General features: G+C 42.5%; 3 protein-coding genes across 4 annotated transcripts in view; 1 reads left to right on the top strand and 2 right to left on the bottom strand.

The window, feature by feature from the left end:
* Positions 1–57: 57 nt before the first annotated feature.
* On the bottom strand, positions 58–14,064 carry LOC125284034 (ribosome quality control complex subunit NEMF-like). Its single transcript, XM_048227729.1, has 32 exons — positions 13,905–14,064; positions 13,561–13,629; positions 13,309–13,411; positions 13,064–13,189; positions 12,294–12,451; positions 12,048–12,115; positions 11,179–11,268; positions 10,877–10,950; positions 10,708–10,778; positions 10,437–10,512; positions 10,207–10,347; positions 9,659–9,867; positions 8,277–8,459; positions 7,884–7,947; positions 7,686–7,774; positions 7,464–7,567; positions 7,226–7,288; positions 6,801–6,913; positions 5,964–6,021; positions 5,303–5,361; positions 5,034–5,154; positions 4,262–4,562; positions 4,067–4,109; positions 3,934–3,983; positions 3,678–3,819; positions 3,449–3,526; positions 2,721–2,918; positions 2,568–2,606; positions 2,353–2,459; positions 1,677–1,720; positions 1,513–1,592; positions 58–752 (listed from the first exon to the last, which is right to left on the bottom strand). Exons 1-32 carry the CDS (start codon positions 13,961–13,963, stop codon positions 675–677), a joined length of 3,258 nt encoding a protein of 1,085 aa, XP_048083686.1. The 5' UTR covers positions 13,964–14,064; the 3' UTR covers positions 58–674.
* A 75-nt stretch (positions 14,065–14,139) lies between these two features.
* Positions 14,140–20,500, top strand: LOC125284011 (MAPK/MAK/MRK overlapping kinase-like). 2 transcript variants are annotated; one of them, XM_048227681.1, is made up of 12 exons: positions 14,140–14,585; positions 15,422–15,536; positions 15,865–15,954; positions 16,088–16,158; positions 16,374–16,452; positions 16,980–17,028; positions 17,160–17,338; positions 17,451–17,552; positions 18,222–18,395; positions 18,850–18,973; positions 19,199–19,396; positions 19,859–20,500. In XM_048227681.1, the coding sequence occupies exons 1-12, from the start codon at positions 14,510–14,512 to the stop codon at positions 19,931–19,933; spliced, it is 1,332 nt and encodes a 443-aa protein (XP_048083638.1). In that variant the 5' UTR covers positions 14,140–14,509; the 3' UTR covers positions 19,934–20,500. The 2 variants fall into 2 exon arrangements, with proteins under 2 accessions (XP_048083638.1, XP_048083639.1); XM_048227682.1 differs by lacking the exon at positions 14,140–14,585 and adding an exon at positions 14,926–15,128.
* A 784-nt stretch (positions 20,501–21,284) lies between these two features.
* LOC125284010 (WD repeat-containing protein 20-like) overlaps positions 21,285–27,356 on the bottom strand; it is a 7,254-nt gene continuing 1,182 nt past the window's right edge. Inside the window, 4 exon segments of the mRNA XM_048227680.1 lie at positions 21,285–23,033; positions 24,165–24,520; positions 24,523–25,657; positions 26,233–26,415. Of these exon segments, the coding sequence (XP_048083637.1) occupies positions 22,980–23,033; positions 24,165–24,520; positions 24,523–25,657; positions 26,233–26,415 (1,728 nt within the window). The 3' untranslated portion in view covers positions 21,285–22,979.

Here is a 27,356-nt window from a genome sequence, read left to right as displayed (position 1 = left end):
TTGCAAAGAAAATGCTGTCTGTGTGTGTGTGTGTGTGTGTGTGTGTTTGTATGTGTGTTTTTCTGCTTCTTTTCTTTCTGCTGTGATTTCATGTATGTCTGCTTCACTTGGTTTTATGAACACTCAAAAAATGTAATGGTCAGGACTTCGTGCAAACAGTGTACTGTAGCAGTTTGATCAAATTTGAACACAAAACAACTATTCTGTCGTTTGATTTGCACAAAATATTTCCAGAAACATTTTTTTTAAAATTAAGATGTCTAGACATTTAGTTTTAAATCCTTTAAATTGGAATGGAGAGAAAATAAACGTAACCAAAGGATAGTGATCAAACTTTGTCTGAAGTTTTTGCAATTAAAATTCTATCTTTACTTCACACAAATATGCAAATAAAGGCAAAAGAAATATATTCATATCCTCACACTGCAGTAAGATGACAATGATATTACACAATTGTGTTGGTGAAGCAGCCGCCCCTAATACAGTCCTGAGGTCCTCAATCTCAACAAAATGTCCACTCTTTCCACGAGCAGTCATGAGCATGGATTAGGTTTTATATCCATACCAGGCAGTAAGGGTAAAATTCATAGCTTCTGTCTGTCTTTCCCGAGCATGTTACTGTATGTACAGATCAGCCATCAAATTCCTCGGTCCAGGCCAGACACCCAGCAGGCTCATTTCTTCTTGGCTGCCAGTATGTTTGGAGCTGAGACCTTCACTTTGCCCGGCATGTTGCGGGACAGGTCTGTGTCCTGCAGAGCAGACAGAAAACAAAATGGGATACACACATCACATATCACAGAGAGCATGTGCAGGCCTATTAAAGGAACCATTTGTAAGAAATGTATTTCAATTAATCATAAAATGGCCCTGATATGTTACTAGACATTAAGAAATCATGTTCATTTCAAATACTTATATCACTGACAACAGTAGTCCGGCCAGGATATTGTCATTTAAAATGTGAAGTTGCAGCCCTCAACTGATGTTGATGTTGTCATGTTGTGTTTTGGCCGGATGCGCCACCCTCCACCTATCTACTAATCACGAAGTCAGTAGTGTTTCGGCATCCAGATCCGGTTGCCAGCTCTGCCAGTCAGGGGGGAGGGGATACACCGCTCTACAGTAATTTGAAAGTGATTGCAGTACCAGTTTTGGCCACAATCTTACATACGGTTCCTTTAACCATGTCCTTTCACAGCCTTTTTTTGCTATGACGTATTTGTGCTGAAAACTGTTTTCATTGATTCCATTCCACTGTCTACTTTCTCTTGGCTATAAATATGCATCTTGGATCTGTAAGTATTTCTCATCTTCACTGGGCAGTGAAAGGAGTCAAACATATGAGGGATGGTAGTACCAGAAACAGTCAGTTACAAATATTTTCACTAAATCTGAGATCAAATACCACTGAACAAAGACAACAAAACTGCGCTAGTAACCTTAGTTGTGTGGTCAGTGTAGCTCTAAACATTTGCTGTGACTGAACAAAGGTGTGCAGACAGTTGTTACCTTCACACTACGGAAGAGGTCTTTCTCTCGAGTCGTGGCCTCCTTGGCACGCATGAAGCTTAATACTGCTGTCCGGGCCGCTGTCACAGAAATGCAAAGGTCAGTACTATTCTGGAAGTAAGTCTAGTTAAACTTTTAAGGACACAAACATGATTTTAAAATACCTTTCCCTTTCTTCTGTGCACCAGGGGTCAGCTTCACCTTATGCCTATGAGACAAAACCCCAAACAATACACAGGATTAGTTTAGCGATCAACCAGATTTCCTCATCTTTACGGAGCAGTTGAATCCTGTATCTTTAAGACAAAGCTGGCAGATAAGAGGGGAAAAAACATGGTGTCTGAAGGTGACTGACTGAGAAGAGTTCATTAGCATAGCGAAGAATAGCACTGTGAATTAGGCTAGCTACAAGTCAACAGTAGTTAGACACTGTAAGCAGAGAGGTACCAAGGTCAGGGTTCCCACTCTAGCCAAATGTAAAATTTCATGACTTTTCCTTGACAAAAATCTTAAATTTCAGGAGCAAGCAATAATTAAAGTGAAGGAAAAGCTATAAACACCAATGCTGCGTGGAAAAATATTTGTATTAATGTTTTTTTTTTCAGCAAGTAAATTTTAAACTGCTACAACAAAATTCCCTGATTGCGCCAAAAATTATATGTCTGGAATAATGGAAGTAAAGTAATAATGGAAAGTAATAATGGAAGTAAACTGGAGTAAAATTCAATGATATTTCCGATAATCCATGACCTGCCCTGCTAGGTGTTAAACATTGAAAGAACTGCTCAAGAAATAATTCCATCTTTCCCCTGGTTCTCTTAAATGATGTTCAGCACGTACTTGTAGCTGGAGAGGGACGTATAAGGTGCACACACAGGCACTGCAAAGAGGAGCACGTCTTCAGGGTGGGGTTGGCCACTGAGAGAGGTCAACAAGTTCTCCGCCTCCTGAGGTATTGAAAGGAGAGCCCTTGTTCATTTAGCTTACAACTTAGCATCAGTCTCTGTATTATCATGAAAACAGCATTTTCACTGATGATCAAACAATAACCACACCTCAGCCCCTGGGTTATCTTGGTCCAAATCATCTGCTTCCTATTTGAAGAAAGAAGAAACAAGGGAGTTAACTGCCAATTTATTTCAAAGGTCATTCACAGAAATGATCCAACATAACTAAACCAAGCAAACACAAACATTAGCGGCCAGCACCTTGTCATCTTGTTCTGGGGCAGCCCCTTCTCCTCCTGCCTGGGCGTCCTCTGTGGCTGGCCGCTCCGGCCTCTTCACAGCGCCCTCTTGTGGCCTGGGGTTCTGGGGCCCTTTCTGGGGCCCCTTCTTCATGGGCTCCTCTTTTCCTTTCCCCTTCTTGCCCTTCTTCACTTTCTCCTCTTTATTCGAGCCTGCAGACTACAAGGCATGAAGGACAAACATTTATTTTATTTAGCATTTATTTATTCATTGATTCATCTGCATTCAGTACGTTCTGTTGTTGTATCTTGTACGTTCTGTTGTATCAAAAAATGTCATCATAGATTTGAGCACTTTCTCTCATCTTTTATGTAAGACAGCCTTGTTTATTACAAGGTCCACTCCATTCCTTTTTAGACCAAATGAGGGCAAAAATCTTACGTAGTCAGAACTGTTTTGTTTCCTTCAGCCTCACTCAATACAAACATCTGGACATGTTAATCAAGAGGTTACCTGTCCATCTGGGCATGTTAATCAAGAGGTTACCTGTCCATCTGGGTATGTTAATCAAGTGGTTACCTGTCCATCTCTCTTACCCAGAGCAGAACTACAGCCAACAGGTTCAAGGCACTGAACCATTACACATCTCACTACAAAATTTCTCGCATTTTCTCTTGCCAATATATTTAATTGTTTACTTTCTTCGATATGTGAGTATACATTTTACCATCCTGATATCGCATTCTTACCCCTAGCAGTTTCATCATCAGTTCTCGGTCCTCTTCATCCTGGTCTTTGTATTTATCCTTGATCTTCTTCATCTTGTTCTGGGAACACAAAAAGCACAGATATCGACTTTAATATATCTTTATCCCAACGCAGATATTAATCAGTCCACATTTAAATGCAATACCGTTCCACAAGCCCAGATATGAGACCTTCAGATGAAGCAACATGTCGGGTGTATTTGACGGTCACCTTCTGGCCTCTCTTCAGCAGTGGCTGTGTGGGCGCTCCACCCTTGCTGCCGCTGTTGTTCTGGTCGCTCTCCGGCTCCTTCTTGGTCTCTGGCTCGTCTTGGTCATCGGCGTCATCATGCTTCTGCTTCTTCTTCATCTCCCTTCAAAAAGCAGACATGCATCCATACATCCAGATATGCATTAGCTTGGGGATCCAGTGGATGTGTTAGAAAGATCAACTTTTGAACTGCAGTGGGTGTGATTCCCATCCTTACCTCCTCTGCTTGGCAGTCAAGTGTTTCCTAGCCTGTCCATCGGCATCCACCTGCACAATAGTGTTTGAGTTCTGAGCAGTCTGAGCAAAAAAGACGATTTATTTCAGTGCTGACCATAAACTGACATTTTTACCTGGTTAGAGACCTCCTGTTTAAAGCCAGCAGCTTGAGCCACTCTGGAGGGGGGAAAAGATAAAGATAAATAATTACTGCCTGGCCCTTGATAATACCTTTGGTTAAAAGTTAATATAGTGTAAGACCACATTGGATCAATAAAATACTGAATAATTCTACAAGTGAATTTTGCATCAGACGATGCTGTCCGCACCTCCTGTTGGAATGTAAGTGGGAGAGGGAGATGGTCGTGTCAGGGAAAGCAACATCTGCAACTTCTGTCTCCATCTTCTGCTCTGCCATCGCCTTTGGTTGGCCCTCATCCAGAACGTCCTCAGGTTCCTCGACCAGTGGTTCTAGATCTTTGCTTTCTTCTTCCTCCTCTTCTTCCTCCTCCTCCTCTTCACCTGCTGTTGTTTTTGAGTCGGTCTGGTCTGGTGTCTCTCCTTCTGGCCTGCTCTCCCTACTGCACTGTTCCTCTCCATTTGCCTCCCCTTCATTCCCACTGTCTTCTCCTGACATGGCAAATTAAATAAAATAAAATAAACATAGAATAAAACACCTTGCAACACTGATCCTAAAGACACACACACACACACACAACCACCCCATCCCCCTCTAACAATCATAGAAAAGACTAGGTTTATAGGTTTATATAGGTAGGTATATAAGGTTTATATATTGATTTTGCAACACTTCTTCAGCTATGAGGTTAATACACAGGGGCGGGCTATATATGGAAATGGATTTCTTTTTCTTTATTCTTCTTTATGATTAAAGCACGATCTGATTGTGATTCATTGGGCGATTGGGCACTGCGGTTAATACATGGTTTTGTTTTTAGTTTGCATAAAACACTGCCCTGCAGTCTATACACAGTGCAGCTAATACATAGGAAATGACTGTGTGTGCCTATACATGAATACATGAGTGGTCATGAGAAAACTTCTGAGCTTGTAAACATGTGTACACGAATGGTGTCATACCCAGTAACTCCTCGCCCTCCTCCAGCAGCTCTGCAGTGCTGGTGGCCACATCTTCCATTTCCTCTTCGTGAGTCTTTACCTTCCTCTCACCCTTGTGCCTAAGCACACTCTCATCATCTACCTGCGCGCACACACACACACACACCAAAAGGCATCACTTGCAAATTATGTGTAAATGCTGAACAATAGTATTTACATTGATTTCTACCAATATATTTCACAATGTGACATTCATAGAAAAAGCTGAATTAAGGAATAAGAAGGTGTACCTTGAAGAGGAAGCCAAAGCCCATTATAAGGTAAGATGGAGGCAGGAAGTTTTTCTTTCCTGCATATCAATTCGTGTAATTCAATTTTTAGTTATGCAAAAGAGGTGAGTAATGTTTATTCATCCATTATACAATCACTGCCATTCTCTCAGGTGTATTGACATGTAATGCATGTACTATCATTTAGAGCCTATATTAAAGCGATGGTGCAGAGTAATTTCACCCTAGGGTTCTTTGCACCATGACCCCGTAAACAGGTCTTACAGGCTTTTCCCAAATCACGGAAGAAATGTTGACGCAGCGGTATAGTAGCAGATAATCAGGCAAGTCTTATTTAAATAAACTCCTGGTGCACTTACAAACTTTCTAATGCCTCGTTATTGGACTAAAGGTCGTAGTTGTACTACTGCAGAAGTTTCGTACCATTCAGGGCATTATTAGTGGGGTAATTTACGAGATAAAAGTTGGTTCCATCACGACTGCAGAACGTCATTAGTTTCTGACAGCGCTACTCGACCAGGGTTCGACCAAGGGAAAAAGGTTCTGGGAGGGTGTTTGGCTCGGGGTCATGGTGCAAAGGACCCTAGGGTGAAATTACTCTGAACCATCGCTTTAAGGCATGTAATGAAGTTAATTGAAGGTGTAATATGATGCCTTGTACCTCTGATCATGAAACTTCCTGTGGTGAGATACTCTCCAGTCGGTGCAGTCTTTGATACCTGGTGCGAGAGAAAGGGACCCATAGCTGACATGAACAGCAGATAACCATCTGTGCCCCTAACTAAAGCACCCTCAGCAAGTACACTTCAAATTATATGCAACCTTGTTTTCAAAGCTGCACAAAGGCACCTGTACACTCAGTACACCAACAATCCCAATGTCCATATAGATGCTAGCTCCTCTGGGAACAACCAATAATAGCACTCCTGACAGATTGCTGCAGATATTGGTGAGCTAAGCAGGACACCAGCCCCCTCCCTGTCGGATGATCAAGCCATTCTGCTACATTTATGGATCTGTTCATTTCGAAAGGTCAATGCACAGTAGAATTACCATGCCAGATTATCGCCCAAAGGTACATTTATATTTATATTCCCTTGGCAGACATTTCAGTTTCATCAGTCTTTTTCAGTTCACTTCATGTACATGAGAACAATGTCACTTAATACCCAAATGTTCTCTGGCTAGAAGACTAACACAATATTGACAATTTTTACATTACATTACATTTGGCTGACGCATTTTTAGCCAAAGCGACTAACAGCATGGTAAACAGTTTAAGCTTTTTAAAGCAATTCTCTCAACAATTCTACAACAATTTAAAAAAGGTAGAGTACAATAGGAATAAGTGCATCAGTGAGTGCTGTTTTTAAACAGTCAAGTGTCAGTTCTAGTCAGGTGGTAAGTGCTAGGATCAGCAATTTAAATATTGACGGCTTGACTTGTAAACTATTGTGAGCTGCGAATGTGTTCAGATGGGGTGTGGGAAGGGACTCACCTGATGGTGGTGGACCCACCAAGCACTGGTGACTACCTTGGCATCCCAGGCGGCACTGTAGCACACCGCCATGGTGCCCGCCTCTGTGAGCGTGCGTGGGGGAACGGGCACACCTGTCAGAAAGAGTAGTTAGTGCTGCTCAAAGTTCTCATCATGGATTAAAAAGTCAGTCATCTGTGACAATAATGACTGAGAGAGTACCAACACACAGACTGACTGTGATTCTGACTCATGACATTTCCGAAAACAATGACACACATAAACATTCATGGGACACTGACACCAAGAAACATATGTACTGCCTGCAGCATTCTGTCTGCTTAGTATCTTTGGTTCCAGATCACAAATAAAGAATTATCATGATCAACATAGTATTAAAAGTCTATTTTAAAAGAGCGCTATCTGGACTTTGTAAGTTATGTTACCTGAGGGATTCTTGATGACACAGCTGGTGGCTCCGTGTAGGTCAGCGTGGACGTAGATGTCCCCTGAGGAGAAGAGTATTTCTATTTACGCTCTCTATCTCTGCCATCATGCCAGGGGGGATACAATTGCAAGCCACAAGGGAGACAGGCAGGTTATGCCTCCTTCAACTATCTCTCTCTCTCTCTCTCTCACACACACACACACACACACACACACACACAGTGTCCCTGTATGTACCTGCTCTCAGATATCGTTTGACGATCATCTCGTTCTGTTGTTGATCTCTACCAGCAATGATGAGGTAGTTCTCTGAGCTGATGAACCACAGGAACTTCTCAAACCTAAAATACCATGACAGAGCACAGCATCAATGTATCCACCATCACTACCTAAAGCATAACAACAGTGGCATTCTGACAGGAATATTGACCCTGGATGGTGCACAATGTAACATCTCACCAATACACCTTCCTAGCCTTCTGAATGTTGGTAACAGTTTGAACTTCCTTGAGGGTCTGTTTTGTCTTTTTTTCAGCAGACTTGAAAGCCTACATAGAGACAGAAATGATGAATACAACAGCTCAGTATATAGACTTTTGGACTCCATTGTCTGGTAAAACAGCCAGGATCTGTGTATAGAAAGAACAACTGTGTCACCTTCTGCGCAGCCTCCACTGTCTTCTGTTCCTTTTTTGCAGCACTGCGCTTGTGGTCATAATACCTGGGGAGATATTTAAAAAAACACATTAAAAACATTACAATAAATTAAAAACAGCAAGGACAAAAACAAATGTGGAGCATATGGTCACAAAAATAATACATAGAGAACTGCCGATCACAGTGAATCTATTATAACGATGCAATGACAAAGCCAGTAGTATTCATTAGTATCAACTAATGCAAATTAGCTCGTCCAGTTAGATGACAGCAAATACTCGGGTGGATTTGTAATGTCTTGTTTTGCAAACTCAATTAAAAAAAACAATACACCAAACTCACTTATTTGTGTTGGTATACTGTATGTAAAGAGGCTGAGGCTTTCTTACTCACTTTTTAGCATTGGCATATGCAGAGAGGCTGAGGTCCACGTCCACCAGCATGGGCTTGTTCTTCTGCAGTTTCCCCTTCTGTTCTTTGTCCTTCTTCTTGTTCTTCTTCCCCTTCTGCGTCTCAGTTTTCTCCACTACCTCCTCTTCCTCCACTTCCTCGTCCTCTGGGCCGACGTATGGGTTCCTAATCAACATACATAGACTTTTCAGTCTCTAAACTCCCCCAAAATAATTACCTACCGATTACATGATGATCCAACTGATCTATTGTTAAAACAAAGTCATTACTGTATGTGAATCCCTTGAACAGTTTGGAGTTTTCTGTTGTTTTATCATCACCAGTTTTTAAATATGAACTGTCAGGTGTGTATATTTATCAAATACATGGACTTGTTTAGAGGAAATTGCGTGAGAAGGCAAAAAAAAATCATGAAACTTGGAACTAATGTATGTACATAAGCACGTGAACCCCCAGCTGCATTGGTAAAGTCATGTAGGTAATTGATTAATGTAAAACATATTTTGGGTGCTGAAATAATCAAAAAAGCATACTAATCAAACAGACTTCCTTTGTAAATACATTTTACAACAGGACAATGACCCTATAAGCATTCAAGCAAAATGACCAAGGAATGGCTTAAGATAAAGAGAACTCATACTCTGGATTGGCCTATTCAAAGTCCAAACCTCAATTCAATAGAAATGTTTTGGCTAGATCTGAAGCGGGCAGTACATGCCAGTTGACTCTCCAACCTCTCTCAACTGGCTGAGTTCTGCAAAGAGGAGTAGGCAAAAATCCACAGAACCAGATGTGAGACACTGGTTAATGGATCCAGAAGATGTTTACTTGAAGTAGTGGTTGCAAAAGGAGGTGCTGCAAGAAACTACATGGGTTTATACTTCTGCAAAAGTCATATTTTCAGTTTTTGTGAACTAAACCACTTGTGCTAAATATATAATGTAACTATATAAAAAATGTTGTTTCTGTCTATTATTTGGAAGGTCAGCTTTACAAATTGGGGTTTGGATGTGCATTACATCAGGTTATTCAGATTTTTTTGAAAAAACAACTGACCGTGTCTGAGGGTTCACAAGCTTTCAAGCAGCACTGTATGTAATTACTGTGTAATATGAAATGGTGTGTCTGTAGCTTAACTAGTACAAGGTCCTAACATAAGGAACATCAGTTCAGTCCCCAGGAAGGATACATAATAGTACTCAAAACACATTATATTTTTCTAAGGATGAAAGCATCTTGCAGGTGAGTAAGCATACATGTAATATCCAATTTACTGTAATGTTTACTTGAACTGTAGGATTTATTTCCACCAAATTCCAGACAGGCATCTTGAAAGTGCTGTACTGTGTATGCGGGTTGCTTACTTGAGCAGCATGGTGATGTGATTGGTCTGCAGCTTCAGCTCCTTGATGGCGCAGGCCACGGGATCGCCGGCCGCTTGCGCCTCCTTCACAATGAGGCCGATCTCGGCCCAGTCCACCTGATTGGCCAGAGCGCTCCGAACCACCTGCAGCGCTCGCTCCACCATGGGCAGGTTCATCTCCACCAGCTCACCCTTCAGCCGGTCCACCTCCTACCATACAAGACACCACACACGGTGGGGGTTAATGGGGTAATCATAAACTGACAAGCAATTCAGACAATCAAGTGATTTCACTAACTGATTTCTTATACAGACATGCAACATCAATTTAGGTTTAGACAAAAAAAACAGACACCTCATACTTGTCTACCACCTCACACTTTGTTTTACCAACAAAATGGTAAAAGCAAATTTGAATAAAATAAATAAACAAATAACCAATATGCTGTTTGTGCCCATTTCATGAAAATGACTTATGTCTCTGTTTTAAATGAGTGTCATATGATCACCATTGTTACATAAAAACTGACACATGCAAGAAGTGTTTACTTGAGCTTGATGCAAGGCTTCCAGACGATTTTCATGGTCTCTTTTAACGTTTTCCAATTTCTTCATAGCCTGTTTCTCCTGATGCAAGGCTTTCAGATCAATCTTTTGGCTCTCCATCTTTGAAAAGAACTCATCAACCGCCTGGTGAAAAAGGAACAGTAAGGCTGTTTAGAAACGGCAAAGAATCAATGCCCAAAATGATTGAAGAGAAACTAAATGAAGTTCATCACCTTATCAAAAGAATCAAACTCAACATGGGGATTTTTTGCATTTTGGGCGAACAAAAAAGGGTGGAATTCTTCATACCTGAAGAATAAAACAACAAAAGATGTCCATAAAATGACACCAATGATAATTTATATCATCCTGATATAAGAAACATCTCAATTTTACTACATTTCAGGAATACTGTAATTAACTGGGCACAACCACAAATTCAGATCAGTTATAAACACAACACTATGACTGACAAAATTCAAAAGATTTTTAAAAAGTTCATACGTCAGCAGTTCTTCAGCTGGCTTATCTGGACCTAAACTTGGTTTCTTCTCACATTTTTGAATAATGTAGCCCTGTTGTTAAACACAAAGGAGAGATATTATTTAATTAATTGGTCAATTAGAATGGCAATTAGAAAAGGAAATATGAGCGCTTATTAATTATTTCTCACCTTTCCGCTGAAGGTGGCAGTTTTCTCCATGTACTCCTCTGCCATTTTCAGTGCTTCCAGGATCTTAGGAACATCTGTAGAAAATCAATGCATTATACCACCAAAACAACATCTTCAAATGTATCTTACAAGTCTTTATAAAGTAGCAGAGTCATTTAAGGAGGGCCTAATAAAACTACACTATACCAAATGTATATTAAAAAATGCTTCACTCAGCTAAGCCCTAACCCCATCCCAAGCCCTTGATTGTTTACCAGCATCCCATAACAAGCACATGCCATATACCAAATGACATAATTTACCTCGTGTGACATCAAACTGGTTGTCTACTTTCATGAGGCCCGAGAGTCCAACCTCCATTAGACAGTGCTCAATTAGCGTGGCTCCACACGCTACAGTGACAAATAGGGATTATACATAATACCACATAACAGGCAACTTAGCCATATGCAGTCACAATACATCTTTAAACACAGTGACAAATAGGGATTATACATAATACCACATAACAGGCAACTTAGCCATATGCAGTCACAATACATCTTTAAACACAGTGACAAATAGGGATTATACATAATACCACATAACAGGCAACTTAGTCATATGCAGTCACAATACATCTTTAAACACAGTATTTCAAGGTATATTGTCCCCCTTTAGTTGCCCTGTATGCAAAACACTGTCAAATTAAAAGTTAATATTTTCCTATGCGTTATAATATTTGATCTATTACTAAAAATATATTGGAATAGGGGAGTAACGATACAGTCAACTCAGACTCAACGATACAGTCAACATATTTCAAGACAAGATTTAACACTCATGGTTCAATACTCACAATACAGCCAATTCAACAAAGTAAGAATTAAATCAAGCTAGGATGTCAAACTTATTTAATCGTTCTTTGAGGAAAATGCATGTAAACAATGTCTTCACATTCTGTCTTCTACAACTTCTGAACTCTTTAAGCTGCTACAACAATGCTCTGTTAAAAGTTTTCTTGTGTATTTTAGGCCTAGGAGAATAACATATTTTGTAACCGACATTTGCCGTGATATACCACGGTGCATTGTGTGTTTGTTTTGTCATTTCTTTAATCGCGGTCAACAGTGCATTGTTAGAGTAAGGGACTGGATGAAGTATGTGGGATAAATTAATATGCTTTACTTACGAAGGTGAGGATTAAGCACTCTTTTGACTTGATCTCCATGTGGAGCTTTGGAGAGAATGTCTGTTAGCCTGGAATTTAATAAACATTTAGAAAACATTTAGAGAATTGTGTATTAACTTCATAGAGACATTTCCCTTGAGTTAAAAGAAAGATTTTCAAGATGACCTCACAGAAACATTTCCTTTTGGTTGAAGGTGAAGGAGTTTTTAAAGTTAATAAGGGAAACAGGCCTCATCACCACCATACCTCTCCAGACTAATGAGTGGCTCAGAGGGCTTGGCGTTCTCCACTGGGTATCTCTCCCTTACTGCGATCTTCACATCCTCCTCCCCCTCTCCCTCAGCAGTGCGGAACCGCAACAGGTTCAGGATGGTATACTCGTGATCAGCCAGGATGATGTTACCCTGACACAAAACACAGAATTGAACCGGGTGTTTAGTGGGCTTCAATATCACAGTCCCATCACCAATTTGAAGTCCAGGGGACAAATTCGCCTTATTCACCCAGCGGCCAGAACGAAACTACAGGGTTCACTTGCCATTACACCTCAGTGCAGCAGATGGTGGTAATGCACTCCGTTTGCAAACTGCCAAAAAAAAGCTCACTGAAAAAGAAGAAGGGTTCACTGGCCTGTTCTTCTTCTTCAGGGAGTTTTCTTGGCAGTTTGCAAACGGAGTGCATTACCACCACCATCTGCTGGACTGAGGTGTAACGGCAAGTGTACCCTGTAGCCTCACTCTGGCCGCCGGGTGAATAAGGCGAATATGGGCAATTTATAGTCCAGGCAACAAGTGTCACTCGTCAAAATATGATGTAAAAGCGACACAATTTCTGTCTGCTGGGGAGTCCCCTAATGACTGTGATGGTGGGTGGAAAAATAATGTGTTTAAGACATATTCATCCACACTACAAGGAGATAAATTGGGCTATTAAATCAATTTCACCAATGAAAAGAATAAAACCAGGAAGAATGGAGAAATCCTCCAGTGTTGGAATGCACAATCAAAGGCTCTCACCCTATCATAAAGCTCCACTATCAGGTGGTAAGCAGCTTCGTCTGATCCGAACTGGAAATCCACAATCCTGTCAATCCCCAGCTGCTTGACTGACACCAACCTTCTGGATTTTAAATGTTTCCGGCACTAGGAAACAGGCATGAGAGTCAATGAGGTCTATGGATACAAAGCATGAGGAAATCTTCTTCTACTTCTTCAGAATTTCTGAAAAACATGTACAGATTCATTTATATTCACATTCTTACTTTCATGGCAAACCCCGATGGCATATTATTTTTAGGCCACTCGAACTCCGTGGAGTGGATTCGGATTCCAGACTCAATCAGCAGCACAGCTTTAGTGTCAGGTCTGAAACATGAAAGCAGACACATTAACGTTCATCCTCACACTGGTTTCTAAAGGCTATTAAGACCATATCATCTTCAGTTCGTGAGTTGTGAACTGTTGTGGTGTCGTATCTAGATGGAAGGGTCACACAGTGACATATCAGCACTTACTTTTGCAGTCGAATGAGATATGTCTTGTTGTCGATGTCATAGACATTGTACACTCTCATCCCAATGTAGCTAACACGGTACAGAGATAGGAGAAAGCTGTTAGGGCAGTGCTGTCTTTTGAGACATATAGTGATGACGTAAACATATGGATACAGTTGAATACCACGCAATTACCCATGTAATAAGATGCATTAGATCCATATCAGGAGAGGTTTATTTGCTTCAAATTCAATGTTTCATGAACTAGTAGGCCAAAGTTAGTGACTAGCATTAGTTTAACATACTACATCAAGCAAGCTGGGAAGCCTCCCACCTGACAATACGAACAGTATTAGAGCACTTACTTGGCATTGATTTCAGCAATGACTGCCCTAATATCCACTGTATTGAATCTGGTCTTCATTTTGTCAGGTGTTCTTTTAACTCCAATGTAAATCAAAACATTTGCACGCTGAACTACAGTCACATAGTTCTGCACATTAGCAACATGGCACAACTGCGCATGCGGACACTTGTCTACGGAAGCCCAGTTGCTAAACTGGCGTCTGTGAACGCGTGTGAAGTCAACACACACGCACGCCCATTGACCTCGTGCGCGCGCATACACACGCACTCGCGCGCTTGAGAGCCAAGGCTGAGGTCGACGGTCGGGCGTGTGTGCCTATCAAGATAGGAGCCTCTGCTCTGCATGCTGCTGAGTGTCAGAGGACGCGGGGAATACGCAAGATGTTTTACGCTGGCTGCCTAGAGGCCGAGGGAGTGTTTCTTGATAACCGCTCAGTGGTGGAAATAGGGTTACGTGCTCAATGCTTGTCATTGCGGATTGTGGAAAGGCTTTTGCAATTGTAATATGGGTTTCATTAAACCATTATGGATTATTTAACATGTTAAAATAATGACATTGCGGCCGCGATAATTTTAGGGGGAAAGTATGAAATAAAGCAGTTTCATGGAAGTCGACAAGAAAAGGGAACGGCATTGTCGTAGGTCTGAATCAACCCTCAGTAACTCCCTCAGTAAAAGAGGTAAGGCTTCAAAGGAGCACATATATGTAACGTTAGCCATGTAGAAGAGCTAGACGGGCCTATTACATGTGAAATGACACAATCGCTGTTCGCTTGTTGAATTTTAGAATCATTTAAGTACATGTTTTTTTTTTTTTCTTTTCGTTTTTGTATTATTTAAACAAATGTCAAGGTTATTTTCTTATGCCTCGATGATGTTTGACAATGTCTCTGAAAGATCAAAAGAGGACAAGTGACACTGACATCGGTCACCAGTTGGCTTGTTAGACAGTAGAAAAGTTTCTTGTTTCGCCTCCTCCACCTCTAGGGTCAGAGTTTAGGCGTGCCTGGTTACCAAGGAGACAATGAGATCAGCAGCTAACATGGCGAGTGCTGACTGTTGAGTAAAGGGCTTGCCAGCCTATTCCTTTTTTTTTTATTTCATTACTATCAGCGTCGTGGTGATAATGTAACTGCCACAATGCTTCATGTCAGTTCTTTTAACCGTATTGTGGGTAGTTTCTACGTTTGCATAGGCTACAGTGTATTGCAGAGGAATGCATAGTAAGTTACAACTTGTCAGACAAACTGTTTCAAATGGAGTGGAATTGTTTACAATGTAACATCAAAAAGTTGTGTTTGTTTTGTCTACCGAATAGGCTAACTAGCCTTATATGCATGGCAGTTATTGCTAATGCTAACTTCTAATCAACGCATAACAATTTCTTGTTCACTTAGCCCATGACGGTGCTGTAGTTTGACTCATGTTAATGTGGCAGTTGTTTACCCATATATGGTACATAGCCATAAACCTTTCTTTTCAGTTGTTTGTTTATGTATGTTCTTCTGTCATTTAGATTACAGAATAATCAAGAAAATCGGAGAGGGGACGTTCTCCGAAGTAGTAAAGACCCAGAGCCTGAAGGATGGAAAATACTATGCCTGCAAAACGATGAAACAGCTCGCTAACAGGTACTTCACAGTGCACCTGGTGACTTGCTGGTTAGGTGTGTGAGCAGCTTCAGACTGTAATTGTTTAGGGTAGCTTCGGACTGTAATTGGAGAAGCCTCACTCATCACTCGACATCATGCCCTCATACTGACCTTGTATACAGTCTAGGGTCAAGGTACATTCTCTCAATTGGTGTTTGATTTTCAGACTAGGCTACTATTTTTTCCCATTTACCCCAAAACAGGGCAACAAAATTATGTTACTGACGTCATTATATTTGCTGCATTGTTGCTATCTAATTTATGCATAGTAAATGGAGATTCATTGGCTCATTTTATATGTTTCTAGCCTGGAGAAGGCTCACAGCTTAAGGGAAGTTCAAGCAATGAAACGGCTGAACCCACACCCGAATATTATCCAGCTTCATGAATTGGTATTGTAAGTATTTTGGATTATTCAGAAAATTATTCAGATATATCACATGAATGAAATGATATGTCAAACAAAAATGATACTGAAGATAAGAAAATATGCAATGACATAATTTGTGTTATTAACTATTTATTTATAGTGATCAGGAATCAGGGTCCGTCTCCCTCATTTGCGAACTGATGGACATGAACATCTACGAGTTCATCAAAGGTAGGCCTACATGAAGTTAGGCAATATACTAAATTAAACACTGAATTCATAGGAGTGTACTGAAATCTGTAAAGGATATATGACATGTGACAGCCTGTCTCTTTGAGAGGCCAGGTTGGCTTAATTTGAAATATTATTACATAAGTGTATTTTGAAGCATGGTTGCCAGTCACTGTTCAGCCATCTTTGGTTGAATATAAGGTTTCTCTCTACAGGGAGGCAATATCCTTTACCCGAAAACAAAATCAAGCACTACATGTACCAGTTATGCAAATCCCTGGATCATATGCATAGGTGAGCTGCAAGACAGATGGAACCAATGCCCTGTGTGTTCCATTACTGTAAGTCCTGTATTAACTATAGAGGCTAGAGGATAGGAGTTTGTTACAGTGTTTTAGGGATAAAGATTAATCTAGCTGAGGCAAGTAAGGTGAGATGTAAACTGAAGGTTAATATCATTTGAAAATTATTTAACAGTTCAAATGATTGCGGATGGTGTGACCCAAACAAGATCTGAAGAAACTTTGTGAAATGTATGAGACATCAACCTCTGAGGATATAATTATATATCTGGTATTAATATATTCAAGGGGGGAGCAGTGTGCCAGATTTCATTTTTTTCCTCATCTGTTTTCTGAGGACCTGCCTGGATTCAGTGCATACTTTTAGAACTCTCAAACAAGATTTTAAATCTTTGACCCTAAATACTATCAGCATACCCTTGTCAGCCTTTATGTTTGATGTTTTTCTAGTCCACAGTTTTATTGTAGTGCCAAAGTCGCATTTGGTCATTGATGAGATAATGCTTTTCTCATTTACAGCAATGGCATCTTTCACAGAGACGTGAAGCCAGAGAATATTTTGATTAGAGTAAGTATAGTCTGTTATACCCCTTGGTGATCGTAGCCTTTACACAGGCATGTGCCCTTAATATTAGCAAAACCAGTAGGAAATGTACAAAAATAGCATTTGGCAAGTTCATGAGTGACCTTTCCCTGTAGCATGACGTCCTGAAGCTTGCAGACTTCGGCTCCTGCAGGAGTGTGTACGCTCAGCCCCCTCACACCGAGTACATCTCCACTCGCTGGTACCGTGCTCCAGAGTGTCTGCTGACCGACGGCTACTATTCACTCAAGATGGACATCTGGAGCGTTGGCTGCGTCTTCTATGAAATCATCAGGTGAATGTTTTTTTTTTGTTAACTGGGCCTCTTTTTGTGTCCACACTAACTTGAAATATTGATTTAGATGTTGTTATATACATGCCTTTGACAAGGTGTTTTGTGGTTACAGTCTCAGACCCCTATTTCCTGGAACGAATGAGATTGACCAGGTGAATAAGATCCATGATGTACTGGGAACACCTGACAGTGCTACGCTCCAGAAGTTCAAACCGTATGTGCTTAAATCTCATCGCTTTATACCTCATTTTCCATAGGAAGTTCATCTCTTTCATGCCATTAAGGTAAAAAAAACCTCTTAAGGGTGCCTTTAATGCAAGAAGCTCAGACATACTTAGTGCAACCAATGTGTTCTTTACCTCAGCCTGCAATAGAAATTTGGATGCCATTTAAATGCATTTCCAGTTCATGTTATGGATGCAATTTAAATGCATTTCCAGTTCATGTTATGTTGTAGTGCTTTTAACAAGACACTGCAAAAGAGGCTTAACAGCGTGTTTAAAGATACCATTTCCAAAATCATTTTGATGGCACATAACCTCATATCATGACGAACGGCACTTTGAGTGGCCCTCTAAAGGCTTAATCCTATAGAGTGGCCCTCTATAGGATTACCGACCTGCCTACCCGATTATTAGGCTTCTCAACTGTAGGGGGACCCCGAGAGTTAGGGCTGCATTCTACTTGAAGTCACTTCTAAGCCTGGAGTAAATGTTTAAGTCAATACTGAGAGTTAGGATATGCATATGGACAGATAGAGCGAAGGAGTAACCAGAACATATTCGAGTGGTCCCAAGGACATGGGAATACCGATGGATTGCCGTCCTCCTGAGTGAGGTGCATTGCTCAAATGAAAGTGTTTCCTGTCTCCGCTGTTGTGCAGGTCCAGGGCAATGCGCTTCGACTTTCCTCCGCGGAAGGGCTGTGGGCTCTCCCATCTCATCCCCCAGTGCCCCTCCCCCACCTTGTCTCTGCTCTACCAGATGCTGGCCTACGACCCAGACGAGCGCATCAGTGCACGGAGCGCCCTGCATCACACCTTCTTCAAGGACCAGCGGTAATACCACTCAATGACTTTACATTTTTTCTTAGTTGCATATGTTATACATCAAGTTATTTAGGCCTTTCAGTAAATTAATATTATGTATAAAGCATGTATGACTGGTCAAGCTGTGGGGGAAATTTAATGAACGCAGCAGGGGATGGATGAAGGCAAACAAATACCAAAGGTAATTAATGTGGAATTAAGAATCTGCACAAGAATCTGGCATGTAAATTAATTTGTGAAGAACTGCATAAAAAAATGTTAAATGACATCATGCCATAGATTTTTAATGGACTCTGAGATTAATTAAAGCAAGTAAAACTTCTGTGTCTGAGGTTATCTGAACATTTTCACAGCCATATTTTCAAATCTCAAAAATGGACCAATCTACACCTGAAAAGCTAAAGCCCTGTAGAGCTCTTCCAGAGTTCTCACGCACGCACTCACAGTTTTACTCCTTTCCCAGTATGGCAGAGAAGCGTGCGGTGAGCCTGCGGCGGGCCATCGGGACAGTCGATGGAGGCGAGACCAGCGGGACGCCCAACTCCGTGGACCAGCTGTGGCGCATCGCCAGACAAGGAAGGAGACAGGTGACGGAAAAATAAAACTAACCAAACCAACCGCTCACCTCCCCCCGATCATCCGAGCCTCGGAGTCAACACATACTCTAGCGCCTGTCGAGTGGGAAAGATGACAGTCTGCTCACCTTGCAAATCAAAGCACCTCCTCTTCCCTTGTCCTTTAAAAGAAAGCAGACCTTTTATACTCTCATCTTATATATTGTTTACTTTACCTTGGTTTTTTTTGTCCCGCAGCATCATCTGAAGCACATGGCTGATCCGCTTATGCGATGCAATCCCCATCGGTACCCCGTGGAGCTGCCCAAACTGAATGTGGTCGTCCCCTCTCCAAAAATCACCTACCCGGTGTCCAGCTTGCCTGCTCTCACCATCACGCACAGGGGTTCCCTGCCTGCCATCACTTCGAAAAAGTGCCACTCACGCCTGGTAAAGGTGAGATGTCACGACACCAGAAAATGTCATCACATTTCTAGCCACAGGCGCACAGGTGGGGGGTCAGTATTTATTATATCTAGTCATTGCAGCACAAGACATTTTTCCCCCACTGTATAACCATTCTGATACCTAGAGAACAGAACATAGCTAGGAAATTGTACTTGACCATGTCATATTATGCTAAATAAAAAAAAGCTTCTGGTGTAACTTAACTTAAATACCTAAGTCATGAGACAAAGCATATCATGAACATGTCATGGCAGTATGGTCATGTTCCAATTTTACACTGCACAGGATGTGTCTATGACCATATCATAAAGTGTTTATCCCATGGTAAGTTCTATCTTATTACATAAGGTTCAAGTGTAGCACTGTTGAGCTTTACAATTACATGTAGGTTGGTGGAATGTAACAGTTCACTCCTGCCTCACCCTGTGGTATCCTCTCTCTCTGCTTTAGCCCAAAGACCCTCACCGCACAGCTTTCAAAACATACTACATGCCACCTCTGGAGAGAAAGCGTGGGGAATACTGATCAACCACTGACTACCTATACTCTGTCCATACATGACCTGCCTGAGTGAAATCACTAGGGAACATCCCACATGTTCAGGATGTAACAGAGTTCATTCTAAAAGCATCGCCACCAAGGGGTGAGGACATGAACAGCAAGGGATGAAGAACCATCACAGCTCCAGTGAAACTAACCCAGTGGACTACTCTACAGTATTTGTGCATTCCTTTAAAACGGGGAATAAAAATGGTGAGACTGTATTCCCATCACTGGCATCACATCACTTATGTAGCAATGAGGATCGAACCATCACCATATCAGAACAAGGACGAAGGCACCCACATAAGACAAGTACAAATACAAGCACTTATTCTCTAATGTGAAGTTATGACATTTTACCATTGGTAATGTAAAAACTAACCCATTTATTGTCCAGGATAAATATAGGCACCCGCTGCATTAAGTGTTGGCCATTGTTTGTCATCCACCTTCTGCTTCCTCTTGTGCTCACCTTTTCCTGTGTATAATTTGTCACCTGCACCGCTTAAACAAATGCCATGGCAATAAAGAATGTAGTTAACATTTAAAGAAAGCAGCACGCTTGTTTTTTTACATTTATAATGTCAGAGCACATTACTTCCTTGAACTTAATGACTTTGAGACAGATAACGCAAAGCACGCATCTTGACATTTTAAGATTGGTCACTCTCTTTTCATGTCTAAGAAACCATTGTGCATCTAACAAGTTTTAACGTCAGAGACGAATAACCTCCTTACAATTTAACTGATTCCCTAATCAGCTTCCTGAATATTAAAAGTCTAATGGTCAGCAAATGTTGCAATATTTATTTGGGCAAGCCGCCCCACTGAGCCACCATTATGATGGGGTTTTGAGCCAATTAAATTGAAGGGGAAACAAATCCAAAGGGTGAACAATGTTAATCAAGACGCAGCAGGCAGGTTTTTAGAAAGGAAAGATATCAAAAAGGTTCTCAAGTTGTTTCACAATATCATAATCATAACTGACACCATGAGAGTACCAACTATGTGAATACCATTAGCTGCTACAAAAAACTGGTTCCATTAAGGGTCATGGTATACCTTCCACATAATCAGCTTTCTTTTCATTCAGAAATAAAGGCTGGTGTCAAACATGTCATTTGTTTCCAGTTAGAAAGCAACTATATGGATTCTTTATTCCCAGGACAGGACAGAGTGAAAAATATGGTCTCTCCACACCATGAAAACTGGTGACATAAAACAAGGGAGAGAAAATAAAATAATAATAATAATACAACAAAACACACACAAATCACAAAGTGAACTTTGAGATGGAAGTCGTTTGTCAGTAATCGAAACATGAGGCCACACATTCATATACGTTCTCGTTTTAATGCAGAACAAAAGGTGAAATGTAAAATGTCAACCACATTGAAAAACCAAGGGTATGACCATGTCGGTGTCTTCATCCCTTCCCCAGTTAGTGTAGTCAATGTAGGTTTCATCAACAATGATTGGTAGTCACAAAAGAGGATACAGTAAAAAACATTTAAGTGTGTCACACAGATAAGGGTCCTACTGTTCAACTTCAAACCTATTTGTTCCTAGTTGGATGTTACTTAGCGTTACATTGAGTAATAGCATTGCTGTTGGTAGGCAAAATATGAACTATCTTCATCTTTTTTTGTGTTTGTTTATTTTTTTTTTTTTTAGTCTTTTCTTGAGACTTCCTGAGCTTCATATAGTTGTAGAGTCTGAACAGCCCCTCTGCTGAATTACACTTCTATATTTCTTTCTTACGTTTTTTTTCTATCATTCTTTCGTGAATCTGTTAACAACAGGTAAGCGTTTCAGCTCGTCAATGAGAGCATTTAACACAAAAAATCTCCTATACCAAAATACCTCTGGATGAACATTTGTACAAGAAAAATAAAGAAAAAGAACAGAAACCTGCATATTTAAGATTATTTTAATATTATTAATATGTATAGTTTTCTGCTTAAGAAAGATCACTATTTCCTTTAATGATGACAAAAACGTCCACTAGAGCACTGATCAGTTTGCTGTTTGCCTCATCAAATCACTGAATTACAATATTGTACAATATCATACAGAGCAGATTTTGATCTGAAACAATATTAAAATAAATGCTCAATAGATACAAAGTTATCAGTTCATATTCTCTCCTCCTTATTTCTGTCTGCGAGTCCTTGCGCGCACACACACAAAAATGTAAAGCCATTCTCTTCTAATAAACTATTAAGTGCAAACAAATTTTTTTTCTCGTTTTAAAAAACTATGATTGCAGCATCCAGCTTTTTCAGATTTCAAATTTCAAGACAGAGGATAACAAAGCCAAGTGCATGGAGGTCATCCCCTGAACCTTCCCATTTTTTTTTAAATCCTTTATAGTAGTTATAAAACAAAAGACCAAAAAAAAAAAAATCAGTGCAAAAGTTCTCAATGAGGAAAGAGTCTAAAGAAAAGGTGGTTGGAGAAGAGGGGAAGAGAGTAAGAATCTGGGGGGCGGTGAAATCCTCAGACTCGTGCCTCCCTTTGTTTGAGAACATCGGCCGGTTGGGATCCTTACCACTGATTAGTTGGTATGGTTCATTTAGTCAACCATGATCCAAAATCCAGCAGGAGAGGAGAAGGGAGGGGGGGAGGCAGAATGAAAGTGGATGTGGGGTAGAAAGTGAAGCAGATGTGTTAGCCAAAAAAAAGAAAAAATTAAAATAAATACAACTCTTTAAAAATCCGGGGATACACCAGCCGCTTTTTGGAAGAAAAAAGAAAATTGCACCACACCCCTTTTTTTTCATCTGTATCTATGCACATCCACCAAACTCTGGGCCGTACAAGTGACAACCAAAACATAAAGATCTCAGCAGGGAGTGAAAACTAGGGAGGAAAAGAAATGGGGAAAAGGAAGAAAAAAGAAATCAAGGAAAGGGGTATAAGGACAAAACAAAACTTGCAATGCTTTTTGAGGGTGAAGAGCAGCATCCGCCTCTGTGTGCCTCAACATCTCTGTGATGCAGGATTCTTAGCAGCAGAAATATTGTGGCTATACTACAGTCCCACTTGGTGAGTTGGCTTGGTTTTGGGATGACAATAAGCCCTGCAAAAAGGAAAACAAAAACAAAAAGGAAGTTGGCATAATTTGGGACAGGTCACAGAAAGGTTTTCTTTTCTTTACATGCACAGACCGTTTGCCACAATTTTTTTATTATTCTCGTGCGAGGGTTGAAGAACTTCAAGGTCATAGTGGTGTCTCACTGTAAGTTGAAGGGGTCATAAATACATTGACCACCATTTAGCATCCTCTAACAGTAAAGCAGCATGTAAATGGGCTTTCAGCTGTGTGTCCGTATTCTGTAATCTATGATTTGGCTGTTATGGCGCAAGAGTCTGCACACACCTAAGAGGAAGCACTGGCCTCAGTGATGCAGAACATTTTGAAATGATGGCAACAAAACAAACACATACATACAGGAAGCAAACATAAATTACACCGTGCACACACATTTGTTAAGAGGTGTTTGCGGTAGCAGTCAATACATCCTGTGTTGCTCCAAGTCCCCATTGCGAGTCTGACCAGTTGCCATTAGAGTGGACGGCCTGGCCCAGGCAGACCTGATCTTTATTGGAAAGGCAGCTATTTTCTATTTGCCTTCGAATGACAAGAGATAACACTCCTAATGCACACTCGCACACGCAAGCACACGTACACACACACAGCGAGCAGAGATTTGCATCTTAGTGATTGCTCTAGCCTGGCGTATTCGGCTGGATGGAGAACTAATGAGACCGGCATTAGACAAAGGCAGCTGAAAAGGGGATAGAGACAAATAAAGCCAATTAAAAATGGAGATGAGAGACTCAGAGAGAGAAAGAAAGAAAGGAAAAGAGAGAGAAAGAAAGAGAGGGAGAGAGATAGAGAGAAAGAAAGAATAGGAAAAAGAGAGAGAGGTGGTCCTGTGTAGCCACAGAAGAGAAGGCAAAACCATGCGCAGCTAATGTTACACCAGGCAAAGTGCACACACACACACACACACACACACACACACACACACACACACTTTCTCTCTGGGTGTGGGGAAAGCCTTCTGAGCTGTTGCATGAAATGAGAGATACAAACAGTTGAGGGATAAACAAGAAAACTCTTAGCAGCAGATGGAGAGGTGGTCCTTTCAGTGCACCTTCACAGACAGACAGACAGGGTGGAATATGGCTTTCAAAGGGGACTTACCACTTTACCAGGCCTTGCCCATGTGCAAATAAATCCCTCCTGACAAGCGGTGACAAAACAGTCCTCGAGAAAGATCAAGACGGTGAGTCTCTCGTGCGCAATCTTCTTGCAGATAAGTGGCTCCAGCAGGGGCACGTCCTCCATGCGCGGACACAGCAGTGTCCCCAGCGTCTTGGCCGGGTCTGTTTTGCTCTGCTTGGCCAGCAGGTTGAGCTTGTCGCTGCTCTTGCTGCTGATGTGGCCCATGCTGTGGTTGCGCTTGTGGTCCTTCTCGTGGTGGTGGTGGTGGTGCTGGTGGCGCTCCTTGCGGTCGTGCAGCGAGAGCGTGGCGAACTTGGCCAGCCCGCCGTCCATCCGCCCGATTTGCCGCCGCCGCCGGTGGTGCCACCGCCTCCTCCGCTGCTGCTGTTGCCGCCGGCGACACTGGCCGCCCCATGCGGGAGGCTGTTGGAACGCGGCAGCGTGGCGGCCGCCGTGGTGAGCGAGTTGGGCGCCGAGGGCGTGTTGGCGCCGCTGTTGTTGCCGTTGGTGCTGGGGTTGCTGCTGTTGGCGCCGGCCGTCGTCGTGGATGTTGCCGTCGCCGTGGAGATGACGGTCCCGCTTCCCCCGACGCCTCCCGTGCCGGTTCCGGTGCCGCCCGTCCCACCAGGGGGGCTGGTGGCGTTCATGACGTTGGTGTGGGTCCGTGTTCGCGAGAGCGGCAGGTGGGGGAACAAGATGTCCTCGGTGAGGTCCCACAGGCACAGCTGAGTGTCCTGGCCCACCGAGCCGAACCGGTACGTCACGCTGACCGGCCGGCTGTCGGTGGAGTTGCGCTTGGAGAGTCGCGACTGAGTGCTGTTGGCACGGTCGCGGCCGAACTGCGAGGACGAGGAGGCGGTGGCAGACGACGACACGGGCGGCGGCGGAGGCGGCTGCTCCTGGAAGTCCTCGTCGGAGCCGCTGAACTCCAGCGGCTCGCTCTCCTCCACGCTGGTGGTGCAGTGGTCGAACGCCACCACGCTCACCCACGACTTGTGGCCGTGGCCGCGCGCGATCACCCGGCAGTCCAGGAACGACCACACCGTCACCAGGTCGTCTTCGCCGCCCGCCACGATGTACTTGCCGTCGGGACTCCAGCACACGCACAGCAGGCCGCCGAAGTAGCTCTTCATTGTGCCGTGCAGCTCCACCGCGTCGAAGTTGAACACGCGCAGGAAGCCGTCCTGGCTCACGCACGCCAGGTGCTTGCCGTCCGGCGAGAAGGCGAACTCGTTCAGCGCGCCCTCGCCCACTGTCCAGCGCAGCAGCGGGTTCCGCGCCTGCTTGCTTTTGCACGTGTGCACGGCGTAGTTCTCGCCCTGCTTCAGAAGCTGGTAGTGCGGCGCCGTCGTGCCACACGTGTGCTCCACGTTGTACAGGTACATGCTGCCGCTGGCGTGCGCCACCAGGAACAGGCTCTCCGAGCCCGGCACCCACTTGACGCACGTCACTCGCGACTTGTCTATTAGTCTCTGAGACGGGTGCAGGGGGGGGTATTCAGAGTAGAGCAGGGGGTGGAGGTCAAGTCAGGGTGTTTATTGTGGCAGAAGAGGAGAGAGAAAAGGGTGGGGAGAGTTGGCAGGAAAGAAGGAAGGAGTTGAGTTATTGCAAGAATCTCAACACTTGAACCACAAGTTTACTTTAAGTACATTACATATTTATACTGATTAACACAATGGCTGTTATACAACAGCAAAGCAAACAGTTAAGAAAAAACTACATCTTGTTATTACAGTCCAGAAGGGTTCCTACAGATAAATACTCTCGTAACCTTACAAGTGCCTGTGAAAATACCATGCAGCAGCAATGCCTGCACTCTACATGAAAGGCAGAACTCAGACTCATGACCCATTCAACCTGATACAAAAACATCAAGCAGTCAAGGGCCACAGTTCAGCTCATGTCTCCATGTTTTTCACACAAAAACCATGGCTATGTAAACACTCAACCACATCAATCAACTTCTGCAGTGGTCTCAATAGAGTGACTCATCAATAGCATCTTCAATGATATTGACACACACGCACGCACACGCACACACACTTACTTCTTCATTGAAGAGCTTGCTCGTCTCCTTCTTGATAGGGTCGATGAGCTGCACCTGGCCAGCTGAAAAGCCAACCAGCAGAGAAACACTCTCGGCCGTAGCCGTCAGGTGGTTGAAGTCATGGCACGTGGGCTGCGTCCCCTTGTAGATCCGCTTGTCGATTGGCTTGCTCAAGTCGGCAGCCTGCCACCGCCACCACACCATTAGACACATATGCATATAAACACACACAGAGAGAGAGAGAGAGAGAGAGAGAGAGAGAGAGAGAGAGAGAGAGAGAGAGAGAGAGAGAGAGAGAGAGAGAGAGAGAGAGAGAGAGAGAGAGAGAGAGAGAGAGAGAGAGAGAGAGAGAGATCAATGAAAGAACACACATATTTTCACAGCATCTGAATGAGTTTGCCAGCAAAGATTCCAAGTACAATGACACACAGGAGCAAACAGATACTGAAAAGTTTTCTATGGATCTTTTATATACAAGAGTTATGGTTCTGGGAAGGTCATAGGCCTGGTGTACTCTTTATTTTACAAAATATGACAGCAAGATGGAAGAGCATCCAACCAGGTTGTCAATAGCGTAAATCTTATCAACTGGCTTTTTGCAAGAGACAGAGTACCCTTTCACCTGAACGTTTCACAACAGCCAGGTTATTAAGCTGTCCAAGCCATGTTCAGGAATCCTGACAAGTGAGAATCTTGGAAATCCTCACAAATACCACCTTCAGCACTCTTCCTTGAGCCGACAAAAATGCAGACTTCGGGGATCGCATTTCCAACAAGTAGTCTGCTGTGTTTAATCTGCCATTTTCTACCTGCTGGCCTATGCAGGCTTGCTGCTTGTTTATCAAAACCGAGTTACTTGGCTCGGATGTGCGACAGCGTATGTCAGTCATAGCTATGTTCAATACGCAGCACAGACAAAAACATCTGTTCTCAACTAACCCACAAGACACAGGAGGCGTAGGGTTTCAGGATAAATACCAAAAACAATGGCATGTCCTGTTTTCGGTACACAACTACATGCCAATACAAATGGAATACGGGCCAAACTATATGAAGCACACAGCTAACTCAACACTCGTGATGCACTGTCTGCCATCAACGCCGGCCGAATCAGTGCGCAAAAT

Source organism: Alosa alosa, chromosome 19 (genome assembly GCF_017589495.1).
Source record: "Alosa alosa isolate M-15738 ecotype Scorff River chromosome 19, AALO_Geno_1.1, whole genome shotgun sequence".
Taxonomy (NCBI): domain Eukaryota; kingdom Metazoa; phylum Chordata; class Actinopteri; order Clupeiformes; family Clupeidae; genus Alosa; species Alosa alosa.
This window is presented reverse-complemented; position numbering and strand designations above follow the sequence as displayed.

What these genes read in the sequence shown, in the direction of transcription:
- LOC125284011 (XM_048227681.1), top strand. Translation starts at nt 14,510, where the DNA reads ATGGAAGTCGACAAGAAAAGGGAACGGCATTGTCGTAGGTCTGAATCA. An exon ending in CATCTACGAGTTCATCAAAG is followed by an intron (nt 16,159 to 16,373) that starts GTAGGCCTACAT and finishes TTCTCTCTACAG; the next exon opens with GGAGGCAATATCCTTTACCC. An exon ending in TCCCTGGATCATATGCATAG is followed by an intron (nt 16,453 to 16,979) that starts GTGAGCTGCAAG and finishes TCTCATTTACAG; the next exon opens with CAATGGCATCTTTCACAGAG.
- LOC125284034 (XM_048227729.1), bottom strand. Translation starts at nt 13,963, where the DNA reads ATGAAGACCAGATTCAATACAGTGGATATTAGGGCAGTCATTGCTGAA. An exon ending in TATCTCATTCGACTGCAAAA is followed by an intron (nt 13,412 to 13,560) that starts GTAAGTGCTGAT and finishes TTCATGTTTCAG; the next exon opens with ACCTGACACTAAAGCTGTGC. An exon ending in TAGTGGAGCTTTATGATAGG is followed by an intron (nt 12,452 to 13,063) that starts GTGAGAGCCTTT and finishes GTTTTGTGTCAG; the next exon opens with GGTAACATCATCCTGGCTGA.